Source organism: Acomys minous (genome assembly GCF_964271855.1).
Source record: "Acomys minous genome assembly, chromosome: 13".
NCBI lineage: Eukaryota > Metazoa > Chordata > Mammalia > Rodentia > Muridae > Acomys > Acomys minous.
The window spans coordinates 47,928,452-47,948,255 of NC_140495.1; the positions used below are offsets into that span (position 1 = coordinate 47,928,452).

A 19,804-nucleotide genomic window follows, 5' to 3' on the forward strand; every position below is an offset into this window, starting at 1 on the left:
TGTTACTGCTCAGCACTGCCTAGTTTGCTTTTATTGAGAACACAGAGAACAAATGGTTACATGTTTACACGAAGTTAAAACAGGAGATACTTAGAATAAGCATCACAATGCAATATCTGGATTGATCCAGAGAGGGGGGTGGAGAAATCAGCATTTGAATGAACAAGGGTGAACTGTGCACAGTGAACATTATGCCAACAACTATCACTTTGGTTGATATATATTTTTTGGGTCACTGTAATAGGTGTGAGTCCAGTGTGTAAACTCGAGCTTGAAGGTGAGGTTCATGGGAGGAAGGGTTTGTCCTTGTCCCTCTGTCTTTATTCACCCTCCTTAGTTGGAGCGACCACTCGCTCTGTTCTTTTCTGTTGCTGACGTAGTGTTTGATGTTTAGTGTTCCTGTTGGGGTCTCCTTTCAGATGGCCTACTTTGGTCGTATTTTACTCATAAAATAAGATCTTTTGATAATATCTTAGATATGGAAAAAACAAAACAAAACAAAAAGAAGTGATTGTCATGATTTGACTCCACAGATGCTCAGATCAGATTTCTAAAGGCCAAGCTCCATGTGATGCAGGAGGAGCTAGACAGCGTTGTGTGTGAGTGCAACAAGAAGGTGAGCGAGGGCGGTCTCTCCCCGGGTGCTCTACTGAAGACGCCGGGGGCAGTTTTAATTCTATTTTTGGATAGCCTTATTTAGATTACAGTCCACAGTTAAATATCAGACTCAAAAATTGTATATAGATACCAAACTTTATTCTGAAATGATGAATTACCACAAAGCTTAAGAATGTATCAAAAATGTTGAAATTAGAATTCACTATTTTAGAGTTGCTAGATAAGCTGTTCAATATAAAATATGGCTCCCATTTCCGGTAGTGAATATGGAATGGGCTTTATTTTTCTTAGTACTCATGTAAATATCTCCCAAAGACCATCTGAGGCTCTTTTGTTTTCTGCTGTGTGTTAATAGCAGATCTTGTACATCTTTCACATAATTGACAATGCCATTGATTGATTGTAGGAGGATGAAATTCAGGATTTAAAGTCCAAGGTGAAAAATTTTGAAGAAGACTGTGTGAGACAGCAGCGAACAATTACTTCCCAGCAATCCCAAATAGAAAAATATAAGAATCTTTTTGAAGAAGCAAACAGAAAGTGTGATGGATTACAGCAGCAGCTGTCATCGATAGAAAGGGTAAACATTGTACCTGCTCTCCTGGCTCAGTGCCCAGGACACTCTTGTTTGCTTCTCAGCTATTAATGCTTACACAGAATAGTGGACAACTCTTTGAGGTACGCACTGCATTTCCCCTCCTAGTGCAGTATGCAGCCCAATGGCTTTCAGGATATTCACGTAACGACCATCTCATATAAAACATATTCAGAGCCAGGTGGCGGTGGCGCACGCCTTTACTCCCAGCACTCGGGAGGCAGAGGCAGGTGGATCACTGTGAGTTTGAAGCCAGCCTGGTCTACAATGTGAGTCCAGAACAGCCAAGGCTACACAGAGAAACCCTGTCTTGAAAAACAAAAACAAAAAAACCAAAACATAGTCGGAGCTTCCAGAAATGCCTCTTACCCACCCACCTTCAATCACCCCCACATCTACATCTCCCCTCCATACCGGCCCTGGGTTACCCTCTATTTTTTGTCTCAGTAGATATGTCTGTTCTGGAAATTTCCTTGTACATACTCAAATAATATACAGTCATTGTAATTGACTTCTCTTATTGAGCACAATGTTTGTTTTTTGGTCCATCCTTTCTTCCTTCCTTCTTTCTTTTTGGTTTTTGAGACAGGATTTCTCTGTGTAACAGCCCTGGCTGACTTAGAACTCTCATTGTAGACCAGGTTGGCCTCAAACTCAGTGATCCACCTTCCTCTGCCTCCCACGTACTGGGATTAAAGGTGTGCTCCACCACGCCCAACACATTGGTTTTTGTTTGTTTGTTTGTTTGTTTGTTTTACCATTGATCCATATTACAGTACTAATTGTCTCCTTCTTCTTTAATTGTGGTGTATATTCCATTCTGCGTAATGTGCTTTTTAATTTGTTATGTATTTATTTATCTTGAAATGCTTGGGCTGAAGCCAGTGCCTTTCACAGGATAGTTGCCAGCTCTTTTCTAATGCTGTCGCGTTGCTCTGCTCCCTGTCTCTCCAAGCCTTCACCTGTTCATCGTAAGTTATCCTTTTGGTTACAGAATCCCACTGGCATGTAGACTATGGTTTGGGTCTATGTTTCCCTAGCAATCAAAGATGTTACTCACTTTATTTAGGAATGAATTAAAAACAATATGATGTACTTGTTTTAAATATACACTTCGGTGAGTTAATTTATCAAAGTTTTAGAAAGCATAGTCTTTGGAGTCAAACAAGTAGTTTGATTCCTGCCCTGCCAATAGCTTATACTGGCAGTTTGCTTTACCATTAATGCTCAGTTTCCCTTTCTGGAATATGTTTTGCCTGGCACATACCACTGAAGAGATTCCCATTGTTTCCACACAAAGGACTGATCTAAGCAATGTCATCCTCTGACAAGCTAATCCACTGGATATGATGGATGTGACATTAACAGCCGATCCAGCTAACAGTGTAGAGAAAATGTCTATGTCCCTGCCTCCTTTACATCTTTCCCACACATCTCAGCCTCTGAGCATCGCCCCAGACAGATGCTGAGCTCTACTGCACATTAATTGTTTTGTTTTTAATGTTCTAAAATTGCATATAGATGTAATCATAAATACATACTTTTGTGTCTGGCCACTTTTGTTCAGCAGTTTTATTGTTTTTGTTTTAACTTGTTACATGATTTGGTTTGTTGTTCTGTGTTTACTCACAAATATACCACATTTTAGAATTACTAATTACAAATGATATCACTGTATTTCCATTTTGCATGGACATAAGCCTTTGTGAGTACATATATGTTATCACAATGTTAGATAATATCTATAAGCAGAATTTCTGGGTTTTATTAAAGTCTGTGGTAAAACTTTTTAAAGAAACTGCCACTTTAACCCCAGTGCTCAGGAGGTAAGGTCAGGAGGATTATCAGGAGTTTGAGGTCAGCCTAGGTCCTGTAAGGTGTTCCAGACTAGCTGCCTAGTGAGTGTCTGAAAAAGGAGGAGGAGGAGGAGGAGGAGGAGGAGGAGGAGGAAGAGGAGGAGGAGGAGGTTTTCAGGATGCAGTATTGGGCTTGATGGTCCAGCCCTTTATTCCAACACTGGGGAGACAAAGACAGATAGATCTCTGTGAGTTTGAGCCAGCCTGATCTACACAGTGAGACTGTTTCAAAAAAAAAAAAGTTACCACGTTTTCTTTCTTTAGTGAGTTCACTCACATGGAAAACTTCCTTTTCTATTCTTTCTTCTTTGCTGTCCTTTTCATGTTCTCAAGAGAGATGGCTCAGTGGTTAAGAGCACTGCCTGCTCTTCCAGAGGACCTGGGTTCAATTCCCAGCATGCACATGGCAGCTCACAACTGTCTGTAACTCCAAGATCTGACACCCCTACACCAATGTACATAAATTAAAATTAAATAAAATATTAAAAAAAGAAGAAAGTTACAAAGTCTCTAGCGAAAGAGGAAGAGGAAGAGAAGGGTGTAGTGTGCGCATTCTCCTGGAGGCTGGTGGGAGGCGGCTCTGCAGCGTGAGCAGTGAGCACCTACAAGCTCCCAGCGTAGCCGCCTCCCACAAAACTGCGCAGAAGGCTGTGACAGCAGACGGCAGCCAGGCGCGGCTTGGCTTGTGCAGAGACCTACATAAGGAGCAGCATGTGTTTTGTTTTGTTTTTCCCTTTAATTACTCAAAGCCACAGAGATGAATTTCAAAGACGATGTAATATAGCCAAGAAAGAAACATTTAAACAGACAAGTGTCACGTTAAAGCGCGCTCCAGTTCCACAGTGACCACTGGGCTTACTGAGTGCTCTTTGGATGCTCTGAGCAGCCAGGCCATGTGCTGTATGCATACAATGGAGGTGTCAGTATTATCAGTCAAGCCCAAGTCCTTTTAATCATTTATTTATTTATGTGCATGTGGATACCTGCTTGCCTGTATGTGCACCATGTGATGTCCAAGGCCAGAAAAGGGTTTCAGATTCCTGAAATAGAGGTACTGGCAGTTTCGAGCTGCCTAATATCAGTGTTGGGAACCAAGCTGGGCTCCTCTGCGAGAGCAGCAAGTGCTTTTCACCTCTCATCCATCCCTCCAGCCTTTATAAAGATGCCGTTGGTGCCTTTTATGTGCAACTACAATGCCTGGACCACAGAAATGAAAACAGTGATAACTTTAAAAGTTTACACTGCAGTGGGAGAGACAAGCAAGTGAGTGGTTTCAGCACCGGCAGCAAATGATGTGCTAAACCTGTATCAGGATGCTCTAGAAGCCCTGAAGAAAGGGTACCAAATCCAGCCCAGGCCAGCTGTGAGGACCTGAGGCAACACCAGGAGGGAGCTCAAGCCCGAGTGAGCGCCCAGGTAGAATGTGGGGCACCATAAGTACGTGCCAGTAGGGGAACTGGGGATTGGAGGCAGAAAAGTCCACGTCCACCAGGGAGAGATAGAAACAGTCATATTGAAGCCCCTGACAGCATGTGTGGCAGGGGAGGGGCTGGTTACCACGGAGTTTATAGTTTATCAGATGGGTTATTGTTTCTTCAAACGTTAACTGTCCACTTTGAGCAGCAGAATATCTTAGAATATTTGCCCCAATACAAAGCTTTGCAAGGTAAGTTTCTGCCCAGGTTGGAGAATTTCCATTGTCTTATCCATTGTTTCTTCAGGTGGGCAGGTGATGTCTTACACTGATGTTTTGAGAGGTTTCCAGAAGGCCCTGAGTGAGCTGGACTTGGAGGTGCATGCCTATGATCCTGACACACAGGAGGCAGACACAGAAGGAGTCCAGCCACGCCTGGACCAAACACTCAGCAAGGTCCTGTCTCCAAAAGAGCTCAGGTTTAAAAGATGTGCTTCTGAAATAAATAGGGAAGATAGTTATACAGTGTTTTGACTCAGTAGAAGGAGGTAGGAAACACTAAACAAAAAGAGCAACACTCATTGGGTGTAGAGAGGTGGCGCAGAGGTGAAGAGCACTGGCCGCTCCTCCAGAGGACCCAGGTTCAATTCCCAGCACCCACATGACAGCTCACAGCCATCTGTAGCTCTAGCTCCAGGGGATCTGGTGTCCTCTTCTGGGCTCTCCAGGCACCACTCAAGAGGTGTAGAGACATAATACATGCAGACAAAAACTATACACAGATAAAAAAAAAAACTAAGGGATAAAAAATTTTTAAATAATAAAAGCAATCACAACTATAGTTTTTAGGCTTCTAATACCAGTTTGGGGTGAGAATCCTCTGAGAACTGTCTCTTGATGTTTAGCCTGCAGGCCTATGTGTGTGAAAATAAGAAACATAAAAATGGAAAAAAAATGTAAAATATAAAAGGGAACTGGTACTTTAATACTCCATATATATGTCCTTTTTAACTACACAGGAACTAGAAAATAAAAAAAGGTTGCAAAAACAGGCCGCCACAAGTCAAAGTGCCATAGAGGTCCGCCTGAACCGAGCTCTAGAAGAAGCAGAAAAGTATAAAGCGGAGCTGAGTAAACTAAGGCAAAGCAACAAGGTATGCAAAGCTGGAATAGCTCTAGGAGCGCTCTGCCGTGGGAGCCCCTCCCTCCCTCCCTCCTGCCGTGGGAGCCCCTCCCTCCCTCCCTCCTGCAGCACTGGGGACCATCCTTGCAGGGCCGGGTGGGGTGTGCTCATGTGGAGGTCAGAGGACAGCTTCATGGAGCTGGTTCTCCGCTTCCACCTTTTGTGTGCCGTTGGGGGAATGTTCTCTTTTCAGAAAAAAATATTTTAAAAATAGGTACATTTCCACTGGTTAAGAATTTTATGTTTTGGCTGTTGTTATATGTAGGTGACTGCACAACTTTGTAGAGTTCATTCATTTCTTCACGTTATTTGTTTGTTTGTTTGTTTGTTTGTTTGTTTTCAGAACAGGGCTTCTCTGTGTAGCCTTGACTGTCCTGGACTTGCTTTGTAGACCAGGCTGGCCTAGAACTCACAGCGATCTCCTGCCTGTCCCTCCCAAGTACTGGGACTAAAGGTGTGGGCCACCACCGCCCAGCCCTTCATGTAATCTTTAGAGGGGCCCATGTTATATGCTAGATTCTTTCTAAACCCTGTGGATAAACAATGGAAAAAAATCATCTTTTGTATCTCACCTGCTACCTTCTTCTCTGAACCTCAGGCATCTGACATGTATAGGGAGAGGGGGTGTATTATTGGGCCGCAGTTCTGGGCCTTGAGCACTAAAAGGCTTCATCAAATATAGATCACTAAGCCCTAGCCTTGGAGCATCTCCTCAGGATGTCGGTGAGATCTAAAAAACGCACTCTCCCTATTGGTGGTAACTGTTACCCTCACATCTCCAGTGTCAGCAGAGTATTCAGTCGGAGCCTTGAGTACCTGCTGAGTGGAGGCGGACACTGATGGGAAGGCCCTTTGTATGTTCTATAAAATCAGTTCTGCATCAACCTGATGGAATTGTTTCCTTATGACAGCATTTAGTACTTTAACAATGACTTAGGAACCACATTATTTTATAACTGATGGTACATTCTGAATTTTCTCAGTAACACTAGAAACAAAGACCTTGATTAGTCTTCAGACACGGGTAGCAGAAGCCAAAACATGGTGCGTTAACTACAGCATTTTAATGATTCCACCTGAGGCGCCTCATGCTGTGTGACCAGGTGTCCCATGTTGAGAGGTCATCAATGATGACCTAACTGAAGTAAGTCATCCACACATACCAACACTCAGCACGCTTTTAAGAAAGTGACTGTGCATCAGTGACTGACTGTGCATCAGTGACTGACTGTGCATCAGGGACTGTGATTTGCCATTTTGGTTGTTGATCTTATCTCTGATTGCCACACACATTAGGAGAACAGAAAGCGAAACTGGTTTATTGTCAACATGTAACTTTCATTCTATCCAGTAATCTTGAAAATTCAAGTCATAAATACTTGGTGTATGAACACCTCCAAAAACTTGTATGTGTACAGGGCTGACTCAACTCATTTTAAAATTTCAAAAGCTATTTCAGTGAGAGCCCATCTCAAAAAGCCAAAGAGAGAAAAAGAAAGTTATGTATCACAACTCAAACTTCTGACTTTTTTACTTATTTGCATATTTTTAGGATTTGTCTCTAGGGATGTGTAGGCTCCACAGTGGTTTTGTTTTTTCTTAGCATCTAATCTGTGTGTACACTTTCTTTGGTGAGTAAATGGTGTACTTTCCCATTTACTCCTTTGTGTCTTATTCCTCTTAGACATATGATTAGGTAAATTAAAACTTTTGGGTCTGTATGTTTAAAACATGACAAGAAAATAGTAAGGTTTCCATAAAATAGAACAAGAATTCCCTTATAGTCATCAGAAAGTTAAAGATCTGTTTTTAAAATAATGACAAACTTATTCTCCACAGAGGCTAGGAAACAAAAAATTTGGCTTTAAAGTAAAGGTAACCTTTTGGACTGAAGTCAGCCAGCCCGGACCAGATGAAGGTTTATAGGAATCTTACAGTGTAAGGCTGTAGGGTGTGTGTGTGTGTGGTATGTGTATGCATGTGTACATGTGTACGTACACACATTTGTGTACATGTGTATTGAAGGGCAGAGGCTGACATTGAGTGTCTTCCTCACTCACTCTACCTTATTTGTTGTGGCAAAGTCTTGCACTGATCTAAGACTTGGCCAGTTCCATGGTTAGCTCAAATAGCTTGCTCCAGGGTTGCAGAGGCCGTGCCCCTCGCCTGGGTGCCAGGGATCCACACACTGCTCCAGGGTTGCAGAGGCCGTGCCCCTCGTCCGTGTGCCAGGGATCCACACACTGCTCCAGGGTTGCAGAGGCTGTGCCCCTTGCCCGGGTGCCAAGGATCCACACACTGCTCCTCGTTCTCATCCAAAGACCCATTATCCACATCCTTGCTTCTCTCTTTTCTACTCTCTGGAATCTTACCTGTTCCTGAGTGTCTTGTTCACTGTTGTGTCTTCCAAGCATGGCACAGCTGTCACTTGTGGAACCTGCTGAAGGAAGGGGTTGTGAAATGGATCACTACTCAGAACCAGTAGTTGATAAGATGGTTGGTTGAAATATGGAACCAAAGTCCATGCTACCTCATTTAGAGGTGATCATTTCCCGATTCTTTATCAATTCACTTAGAAATAGTTATGAGGTCCTGTTACCACCCAGAGGTTTATGGGAGGTTGTAGATAGATGACGTTAAGAATCAAATGTAGTCCTTGCATTCATATACCCAAATTGATTGACTGCAGAAGTTAGATGCTTAGGTTACTAGTCAGGCAGAACTAATCATGCCCTTGATTTAGTCCAGAAGGCAGAGTGCTGTGGACCGTACATGGTGTTCTGAGCAGGCAGCCAGACCATGGCATTTGTGTCCTAAAAGTAATCTAAGCTAATATTGGGATAACCAGTAGCAGTTAAGTGTCAAGGGGAAAGATTATGAACAGAATGAATGGTGTGCTGAAATGGCTGTGTGGCAAGAAAGGGGAAAGGCAACCATAGATGTGAAGGTGGTAGTGAAAAAACCAGCCTGCTCATCAGAGTACAAGAAGTCATCACGTGGTTCTTTAGACCGTGCGTGGGGTTCTGGAGCTCAGCTGCAGTTACCCTGTCTATCGAGTCGGGGAGCTGTTGCAGGGCTCAAAGATGGATGCAGATAGGCTGGGCATCTAGAGTACAGGGAAGGGAGAACAGTGTAGGCTGGACCGACTGATGGGAGCAAAAATGGAAATGAATTGAGTATTTAAAAAATGCACTTAAGCTGGGCACAGTGGTGCACACCTGTAATCCCAGCACTTGTGGGGGCAGAGGGAGGCAGATCTCTGTGAGTTCAAGGCCAGCCTGGTCTATAAAGCAAGTCCAGGACAGTCAAGGTTACACAAAGAAACCCTGTCTTGAGAAACAAAACAAAATAAACACCCCAATATACGCATTTAAGAGAGAAAACCACAAAGACAGGATATGGGCTTTGAAAGGGGGTGACCTGAGGGAGTGTTAATTTATAAGGCAGGCGATTGCTATTAGTTCAAGGCCAGCCTGCTCTACAAAGCGAGTCCAGGACAGCCAAGGCTACACAGAGAGACACTGTCTTGAAAAACAAGCAAACAAACAAACAAAAAAAATTTTTTTTTATAACTAAGTGTATGTGTGTCTGTGGGGTCGGGGGTGTGCACATGAGTTCAGGGGGATGAGGAGGCCGGAGGAGAGTGCTGGATCCCTGGAGCTGGGATATATGTGCTGGGAACTGAACTCGGGTCCTTTTACAGGAGCAGTTTGTGCACTCTTAGCCACCGAGCCACCTCACCAGGTCAGGATTTTTTTTTCTACTTAATTTTTTGTTTGTTTGTTGAACCTAGGTTCTGCCATTACTAAAATAAGAAAGCCTTGAGTAGATTTAGGGAGGGCAGTCACGTGCCAGTAGGCAGCTAGGGAAGATGAGGAAGGAGGGTTACAAATTTGAGAGTTGGAGAAAAATTAATAAAATAAATTTATTTTATTTTTATCGCGATACGAAAGTTACTCTGAAGAATCAGAGGTGGGTTATCAAGATTTAAGAGTCTCACAGCAGCAGATGAGTACAAGGGAGAAGAGCACGGGTGTGGCACAGCGTGGCCACTGCTGCTGGGTACTGTGAGGTGTGGTTCTGAGGGAACTGAGCGTGTGAGCTGAGAGAACCTTAGAAATGTTTCTGCAGGGTGGCCAGTGAGGACCCAAGCTCTGGAAGGATTAGAAACGAGTGGAAGGAGGAAGTGTGTATGTGTAATTCTCCCCAGGCACAACAAGTGTAGACTTGGAAGGAAATACTAGGTTGACTTTATTTTCTTTTATGATGTAATTTAAATATGGTAAAGTGAAAATTGTATATGTAGAGCTTGAGGCTTGGCTCTGACACGTTGCCATGACCGTGGGTTCGGTTCCCATACAGAACATTTTCATTGCCCAGAAAGATCCTTGCATCCTGTCCCGCCCTTCCTAGAGGTACCACTGTCTGACTTCCTTTCCTGATCTAAACACAAGTGAACTCTCTGCATGGACTCTGGGACTGGATGCTTGCACTCTGCAAGGCGTCTGGCTGACCCATGCTGGGAGAGTTTTTTCCTCCACCTGCCTTACTAATGCTTTATCAGTTACTCTTGTCAAAGAACCAGCATTTGTTTTTATTTCACATTCTGTTTTCTGTTTCCCTGGCAGCTTGCTCTCACTCCTGCTTTCTTGTTTGGGCTTTTTCATTTGCTCTTTTGTCTCTAGCTGAAGTTGAACCTCAGAGCACTGATTTTAAACTTCATTTTCTAAAGCATTTAGAGCTACATTTATTCTTAAAGCGATACTCTACATATGCCGACAATTTTGACCTAATTTAAGTATATTTTTCATATTATTGAGACATAACTAGTGTATAATAAGCCCACACATGCTTGGTATCAAATGTTATAGAGTTTTGACAGTTACCACTTGGGATCGAGACGTGAGCTGCCGTGTTCAGGCATCCTCACTGTGATGCTTCGCTATGATGCTCTCATGAATATATCCTTTCTACATATGTCAGTTTACTCATTGTCACCTTCCTGTGCCCTCCCTGTTCCTTCTCATGTTACTGTTCTCCTTCCTGCCCTCAGGCAGCCTCTCCTTTGCTTTAATATCATTTAGACGTATATGCAAATCCAGACTGCCTGAGAGAAAACATGCAATACTGTCTGAATCTGGCTTGTGTGACTTAGTGTGATGACCCCCAGGGGCAACCATCTCCCTGCAAACAGCATGCTGCCGTCCTTCTGCATGGTCCCACATCGCCTCATGCTCTCAGCTGTGGTTGGGTCCCGAGGACGGTTCTGTAACCCGCCTACTGTGGACCACACTGCATGCCGACTTAGATCCCTTCAGATACACACTGAGTGGTGCGTCTGGATCACATGGAAACGTTCATGTTGACTTCCCAGCTCACATTCCTATAGCTAGCGTCTCCTTCCCCACATCCTTACCACCACTGTCTTGATGATGGCTGCTCTGATCTCAGTGTAGCTTTTATTTGTTTTTCCCTAGTGGACTAAAGGTGATGAAAACTTTTTCTTATATTTATTGTGCTTATATTTCTTCTTTTGAGATTTGCTTATTTAATTAATGTGTCTGATTTGTTGATAATATGATTTGAGGTTTTTGGTCTTTAAGTTTTTGACTTCTTTGTAGATTCTAGATATGAATCCCGTTTCAGACATCAGCTGGCTAGATCTGTGAGAAAAATGACTTATTTTATGTATGTTTGCCTGAGTGCACGTATGAGCACCACGTGTGTACAGGTGCCCGTGGAGGCCAGAAAAGGGTTTCGGATTCCCTGGCCCTGGAGTTGCGGCTGGTTGTGAACCCGCATGTGGATTCTGGGAACTGAACCCAGATCCCCTGCAAGACCAGCAAGAGCCTTAACCTCTGGGCCATTGCTCCAGCTCCATTTTCTATAATTAGTTAAAAATTTTCTAAGTAATATCCAATCTGCTCTTTTTAGTTCCTTCATTCTGTGTTATGTTCAATTTCTTTTTTCATTTTTTTTATTTTGCTAATGTTTTCACATGGATATGGCAAGTGCTGCATTGAAACTTCTTCTGTCTAACATAAGAACTTTACTGTATGATTCTGTTGGTTACTTCCCAGAAATTTTGATTTTGATTATTTTTTAATTTTTCATCAACTTAAAACAGCAATTTTCTTTCTGTTTTCTCCTTGAACCCATACATTATGAAGAAATTTGCAAGTTAATCCCATCATGAATGGAGAATACACGATCTGTTTGGATCTTTATAGATTTGGGTAGGCTTGTTTAGGATCCAGAATATGGCTTAAGTTGATAACTGTTCCATTGCCTTCTGCCTCTGTTGGATGGAGAACTCCTCAGATGTCTGACAGCTGCTCGTGTGTCTCGCACATATTTTCTGTATTTACATCAGCGAGTGAACGAGGGCTCTAAATGAAACTGGATCGGCCTGTTTCCTCCTCGGCCTTATCCACATCTGCATCCTGTTTGTCAAAGCTGTTACTAAAGAGAACAGTCCGTGCTGTGTGTCTGTCTGCTTAGTGAACTGGCCACTTTGAAAAGGACTGTTTTTCTTCCTGGACGTAGCCTGTGCCCTGATACGACCTTTGTGTCAGGAGCTGAGCTCTGCTCGGCTCACGGTGCTGCTGCTGCGTCTTCCCCTACTTCACTGCTTCATGTCTTACAGACAACGCGGCTGAACTTGGCTTTTTACGACTCAGCCTAGCAATCTCCCTTAAATTAGGAGTGTTTCTACTACATTAAGATTATTTCTGATACGGACGGCCCATATGTTACCATTCACAGTATTCCTCTTACTGGTTCATTTGCACTTGTTTGTGTGCACTTCAGTATTTATTACACATCTTTAACTTACCACTATCTATATTCAAATAACAGAATTTCATAGATAACCTTTTAGCAGTATCTTACCTCTTCGTTATTACACTAATTTTTATTATGGTAAACTATACATAAAATTTACCGTCTTTAACATTTTTAAGTGTAAAACAGTTGTTTCAGTTTCTTCACACTTTTCATCATGGAAAGATGGAAACTCAGCAGCTCCCCCCTCCCCCGTTCCCCCTCACTACCCCCCACCATCCCCACCACCCCGCAGGCAGCACCATTCTATGCCTGGCTTCTGTGTGCACCTCACTCCTGTGAGTCGAGTCACATACTTTCTTTTTGGTTGGCTTATTTAGCGTGCTCTCAGGGGTGCGCTGCCTTTTCACATTGGTCCCTTTGAAGGCTCACTGTAACCCATCACACGCGCGCCACTGTTGGCTCCCCTCTTGCCAGGCGTTTGGGTGTGTACTGTTGGCTGGTATCCAGAGTGCCACTGGCATACAGACTGACGTAGAAGTGCAGGACTGGAGGTGGGTGAGCTTCCGTTTTGGTTTCCATAGCAGCTGTATCATTTTTACATTTCCACTTGCGATGTAGAAATGTTCACTGCAAGTGTTCCCATATCATCAACATTAGTTATTTTGGTGTTTATTGATACCAGTCATCCTAATGGGTTTTGATTGCTTCATTGAGGTTTTAATTCACACATCCCTAATTATCAGTAATGTATTCAGCATCTTGTATTTAGTAACCATTTGTCTGTCTTTAGAGAAACATCTGGTCAAGTCCTTTGTTAATTTTCACAATTCATTGTATATTCTGGACATTAAGTCTTTGCAGGTAATATGGCTTGCAAATACTTTCTCGCATTCTGCAGACTGCCTTTTCAGTGTTTATTATGTCCTGTGTTTGGTACAGTCCAGTTTACTTTTCCTTTGTTGTGTGTGTGTGTGCCATCCAAGATGTCTTTGCAAAATCCAGTGTCATTAAGAGTTTTATCGTTTCAGCCTTTTTGCTCAAGTCTATTCCATTATACACAAACACATGCACACATGTACGCACACACATGCACACACATGCACACACGTACGCACACACATGCACACACATATCTGGTACATTTGCTGTTTTGACAAAGGACCCAGATTGAGTTTCCGTCCCCCACATGGCAGCTGACAGCCAGCTGTAACTTCAGTTCCAGGGCGGGTCTGACACCTCCTGACCTGTAGGTACCCAGCATGTATGAGGTGCACAGACTACACGGAGGCGAAACATTCATACACACAAATAAAATGAAGGAGAGGGAAGGCAGGGGTGGGGAGGAGGAGAAGATGGTAATGAAGAGGATGATAAAAATAAATACAAATAAATGGCATGGACTTCAGGAAAAAACCCTCACTTACCCAATCAAATGAATTTTTTCCATATAGGTGCCAAGCAATTGGGAAAGGATAGTCTCTTGAAAAATGGTGTTAGGAAACCCTGCAACCTACCCACACTTGTGTGCGTGCGTGCATGCATGTGTGTTTATGCCAGTGACACACTGTTCTAATTATTCTAACTATATTAAGATTTGATGTCAGAAGCAGTATTTATGTATTCATTTTAAGGCTGTTGTAAGTGGACCCCCACCCAGATGCCCGCTGTTAGTCTGTGGAAGCAACCCTTTTGTCTGTTGTTTTTGTAGCCTACAGCTTTGTTGATCCATTTCTTTGTTATCGTGCTTTTCTTATAAATCCTTAAAGATTCCCACAGACAGCTGCAGGCTGTCCCTCTCCAGGGTGGACGTCATTTGTTCTGTCCCAGTTGCTTGGGCCACAACTCCAGTGCTGCCCGCAGCAGAAGTGACAGAAGCTGCTGCCTTTCCCTGTCTTGATCCTGACCAGCAGTGAAAGCTCTCAGTCCTCCCTGCTGCGTGTGTGGGCTGCGGCCTTTCCGTGTACGGCTTTTACTTTCTGGGGGAGTTCCCTTCTAGTTAATACTTTATCTTTCTCATGAAAAAATACTGGCTTGTCAAATACTTTTCAGTATCACCAGAGATAGCCATGTGGCATTTCTCGTTCAGCCTGTGAATGTGGACACTAGCATATGAACCCTGTTCTGTGTGTTAAACCACAAACCTTTGGTCTGGCAGTGGATTTCACTTTGTCATCTATTGAGTTTGTTCTACATCGAGTCCCATCAGTGATACGGAGCTGAGGTTTTCTTGTAATGTCTTCACTTGACTTTGGCTATGAGTAATGTTTCCCTGGGAATAGCTTTGTGTACTGTGATTTGGATCCGGCTTGACTCAGTAGCTTGTTGTTATATTAATGAGAAGCGTGCCTCCAAGGTTGGTGGCGTTCAGAGGTGGTATGGAACATTTAAGAGCTGGGACCTAGGAGGTCCTTAGGTCGGAAGGGACTGTGAGGCCATAGGGTCTAACTGGTTCTCTTCAACACAGTCCTACCTCTATTGCGCTGTACGCCATGAGGTCCTCACCGGAGGGCTGGGTCTATGCCCTCATCTCTGTAGAGCTGTGAGCTACATGAACCACTTTTGCGGGGTTCAAGAGATGATGCAGTGCTTTAAAGCACTCGATGCTTCTACACAGGACCTAAGTTTGACATCTAGCACCCATGCGATGACTCACAACTATTCATAACTCCAGGTCCAGGAGGTATGACGCCCTCTTCTTGCCTCCACATGCACCAGGCACACACGTCACACACAGCCAGCCATGCAGGCAGGACACTTTTTTTTAAAATGTAAAAACATTTATGAGACTGTGATTACAGCATTTCTCCCTTTCCTTTTCTCTCGCCGAGCCTTCTTCCTATGTGCCCTTCCTTGTTCTCTTTCAAATTCGTGGCCACTTTTCAATAATTGTTGTTACATGCATTTATATATATATACATACATATATACATACACATATATGTTCCTACACCTCCTCGGTTTGTATAATGTTATTTGTAGGCATGTTTTAAGGGCCAAAGTGACCATTTGATATTAGATAACTAATTGGTATAAAAATATTTTTAACCAAAAACCCAGCTTTTCTTCACAAAGTTACTCAGCCTCAAGAGCATTGTTGTTGTAACAGAACACTAGTGCAGAAGAATTGTGTCTTTCGCTGCATGTCTGTGATTGAGGAGTCACTGTTGAAGGGTGTGGTGGGACTCACCAGTGAAGCCATCGGGTCTCTTCTTTGTTGGGAGTTTTGATTAGTGATCCAAACTCCTAAGTCTCTGAAACTGGTGAATTGAGACTATAGGAATTAATTTTATCTAGGTCACACAATTTTAAAATCATACAATCCTTTTCTATTTCTGTAAAGCTAGCTGCAATGATCCCTCTGGTTTTACACATTTCTGTCCTCCGTTTTTTTTAACCAGTGTGCCTAACAATTTGTTAATAGCCACAGAGCAAACTTTAACTTCTGTTTCTTTGATCTATTAATTCACTTATATACGCTCTCAAATTTATCATTTCCCTTTCTGCCAGCTTGAGGTTGTTTCTGTCCCTCCTAGGAAGAGTTAGGTTAACGTGAGCTCTTTCGTCTATGTGTTGCAGCTGTGATTGTCCCGCCTCTGAACGTCGCATGCTGTTCTGTATATGCTGGTGTGTGCAGAGGTTTTCTGATGTTCTTTGAAAATTGGGTAGTTTGAGTTTACTTTGGTTCTTGAATATCGCCAAAACCTTACATTGCAGGCTTGCTTGATCCGTGTGTCTGCATTACTGCACCGTGGTAAGACGGTTCAGAGATGGGCCCTGGGGGGAGAACGTTAGGTCACTGGGGTTGCCCTGGAAAGGAACGCTGGGAACTGAGCCCTCTCGCCCTCTGTCCCTCCCACCTCTCATCTCTCTGCTGCCAAGGCCAGCATCCTCCTCTGCTGTGTGCCTTTGCCGTGTGACTTACTGTGCTCCACAGGCCTCAGGCACCTTGGACACGGTGAACGTGGACAGAGACTGCTGAAGCCGTGCTCCCTTGCGTTGTTCCAGGCATTGTGTTATGGGGCCAGCTGACCCAGTATGTGCTTTGTTTACAAATACTTAATTTCTAGCTTCAGTTTACTGTTAGAGAGGACACTGCATGCTTCATCTTTCTAAACTTGTTAACATTTATGGTATGCCATGGCTTGCTCTGGAAAACGACCTGGTTGCCTTTGAGAAAAATGCTCTCTCCTAACTGTTAAGACGAGCATCATGCACAGCCCCGTTTCCTTGTTGATCTGTCTGGTGTCGATGCATGACTGAAAGCAAGATATGAAGTTTCTGCTTTTATTGTAGTGATCTCTCTCCAAATCTGCTCATGTATGCCTCTTAGGTTTAGGCTGATGCTTGATGCACACGTGGCTGTCACAGGTTGGAGAATGGGCCCTTTTGTCATTATGTAATGTTCCTGCCTCTTTATAATTCTGACTGACTGAGCAATGGCTGTACAGTTATCAGATAAAATAGGCTAATTTATTTTGGCTACTATTTCTGAGGATTATCTTCTTCCTCACTGTACATATCTGTAGAGCCAAACTTACTCACCTATGGGCAGAATATAGTTGATCCTATTGTTTTATTCCATCTTTTCCAATTTGTGCATTTTTAGTTGTTTAACTCCTGTAGTTAATTACTGATGAGGACAGGCTTCTGACGGACATTTGCTGTTCTCCGTACGCTGTTTTTGCCTCACATTCTTTAACTACTTCTGTTCCCCTCTCATTTATGTTGCATGGCTATTTTGTCATTGGTATGTTTTATGATCTAGTTGTCAAGTTGAAGGAGTCTATTTTAAGCATTAAATTAACCTCACCATTTGCAAACTACACTCGTACAGTTCTGTTCCCCTGTTACGTCACCCTTCACAGATGCACAGTAAACTCACTCATCTGCAGCACTGTGGACAGGGTGGCTGTGTGGGTGTGGCTCTTGTCTTGCTGCCTCCTTGGTTTCTAGAGTTCACATGTGGTTGTCTGTGCTTGCTGCCTCAGTGCTAGAGCGCTGGCCTGGAGCTTCCTCATCGGCCACATTGTAACATCCCTCTTAGACGTTTTCTTTAAGAAGAGGAATCTCGTTAAAGCTACTTCTATTCTCCACACTGTTTTCTAATGCCTCTTGTTTTCTCCTTTGTAAGCAGTGTGTGTAGAATCTTGGCCCCTCTGGTGTCCTCTGTCTTGTGTGGGAGCTTCTCCCCAGTGCTGTAAGTCCTTCCCCTATGGACCTGTCTTTCCTGAGGTGCCATGTCAGTGCTGTGCATGAGCTCTCTGTTCGGCTCTTTAGTCTTTCGCAGGCTCCTGTGATGCTCACCCTGGGTGTGTGACACTTCTGTCTGCCAGTATTAAGGAAAATGTGTGTGCAGATTTTGAGGCTCCTTCTTGGATTTCCCTCATGGGAGTCTGCAGAATTGTGTCAGTCCATTCTCTGTCTTCAGCCCAGTAGGACTGCACTGTAAACCTGTACACTAGAAAGTCCTGCTAGGAAAGATGGTTTAATATGTAGGATATACCATATGCAGATTCTGATACTGAGATTTTATATGTATTTTTAAGTGCTGTCAAGTTTAGATTTCTTAGAATTGAAAATTATTTTTTAAATACAGCTTGAAAATTGTGTTAATGAGGGAACTCACTGTAATTAAAGTATTTAGTAATGTAAAGAACAGTCTTATATTTCAACTAATTTTTTTTTTGCTTTTGTAGGATATTGCAAATGAAGACCATCAAAAAATTGAAGTGTTAAAATCAGAAAACAAAAAACTAGAAAGACAAAAAGGAGAATTAATGATAGGGTTTAAGAAGCAATTGAAATTAATTGACATTTTGAAAAGGCAGAAGGTGAGTCTAGTAACAGAATGTGTGTCAGCAAGGTTACAAGCAGACCTTTGTACTGAAAAGCTTAAGTTTTACTACGTGTTTATAATCTTACACATGAAATTGTGTCTAAAGATGTAGTGTACACATGTGAAGTCACATCTGTGTAATACATGGTGAGGTACACTGGTTTAAAATGTGTGTTACACACACACACACACACACACACACACACGATCTCTCCTAGCTACACAAAGGACCATACATGAGAATGACTCATTTAGTCCACTGTTTCCCTGTTCAAATTTTGAACAGTAATTCCAAAGCCAATTGCCCTTTTCTCGAAACATGACAAAGACAATCCACAGCTCTTGCTTTCTTGATATAAAGATCAGGCATAATCATATTGAATTATTCTTTTAACAGCAGCTTGGTCTTGAGTGTAATATCCACTTAAAATGTTACACTTGCATAATCAGGATATATATTTCAACAACGGGGCTTGTTTATTGATAGTATATTAACACAAAATTACAAATTTCCTGTTGGTGTACATCTTTTTCTAAATCAGACAATATATTTTTTAAAACAGATGCATATTGAAGCTGCCAAGATGCTGTCTTTCAGTGAGGAGGAGTTTATGAAGGCTCTTGAGTGGGGCAGCTCATGAGTAAGCGATTTCAAGTTGATGCTTATTTGTGTTAATTTGACATCAAATTGTAGTATTTCTTTACTGTTCATAAGTAATGAGAATATTTGTGAAAAGAAATGTTGAGATAATGACCCAGTGAAATAAACAATGTTGGTTTGTCGAAACAGTGTCAGTAACTTTTAGCTAACAGGAAAAGTTTAGAGATAGAAAAAAAGGGACACACCTGCTGTACTGTATACAAAGGATCATAAGAGTAGTATAAGTGATTATCTGGGAATAATTTGCATAACAGAATGAATTCATTTCTGGAGATATGCTGCCAAGAATGAACTATGAAGAGACAGAAAATACCACGTATGTAACTCTAGGTACAAGGATTCAAGGCCCTTTTCTGGCCTTCATTGACACCTGCGCAAACAAGGTGCACGGAGATGCACTCAGGGATACACACAAAATAAAAATAAATGCTTAAAAAAGAACATTTAAAAAATAAAGTCTCCTCAAAGAACCCAGGGCCTGATGGCTTCACTGCTAGCTTCTGCCAATCATTTAAAGCCCAGCAGCTGTTCTCAAGCCATTCCAAAACACTGACATAAAGACTCTTCCAAATTCAAGTATGCTCACCTTGATAGCAAAGTCATGCTAGGGCAACATACAAGTAAACAAAACCAAGCCAACAATGCCCACAGCCCAATATCCCTATCAACTCAGATGTAGAAATGCTCACCACAACACCAGCAAACAACTTCAACAGTGCATAAAAAGGTCATTGACCATGATGAAGTGGGCAACATTCAAATCAATAAACATATGTCACACTGACAGAATGAAGAAAGTTTGTAAATCCAGTAGAGCAGAAAAGCCGAAGACTAAACAACACTTCATGACAAAAA

At 42.6% G+C, this 19,804-nt stretch overlaps 1 protein-coding gene across 2 annotated transcripts in view; it reads left to right on the forward strand.

The window, feature by feature from the left end:
- Positions 1-19,075, forward strand: part of TEX9 (testis expressed 9) — a 32,960-nt gene extending 13,885 nt beyond the window's left edge. For both annotated transcript variants that reach the window (XM_084752902.1, XM_084752903.1), the window contains 5 exons: positions 534-616; positions 1,025-1,198; positions 5,503-5,637; positions 18,149-18,283; positions 18,852-19,075. In XM_084752902.1, the coding sequence (XP_084609028.1) occupies positions 534-616; positions 1,025-1,198; positions 5,503-5,637; positions 18,149-18,283; positions 18,852-18,929 (605 nt within the window). In that variant the 3' untranslated portion in view covers positions 18,930-19,075. The remainder of the gene's footprint in view (positions 1-533; positions 617-1,024; positions 1,199-5,502; positions 5,638-18,148; positions 18,284-18,851) is intronic.
- The last annotated feature ends 729 nt before the right edge of the window (positions 19,076-19,804 follow it).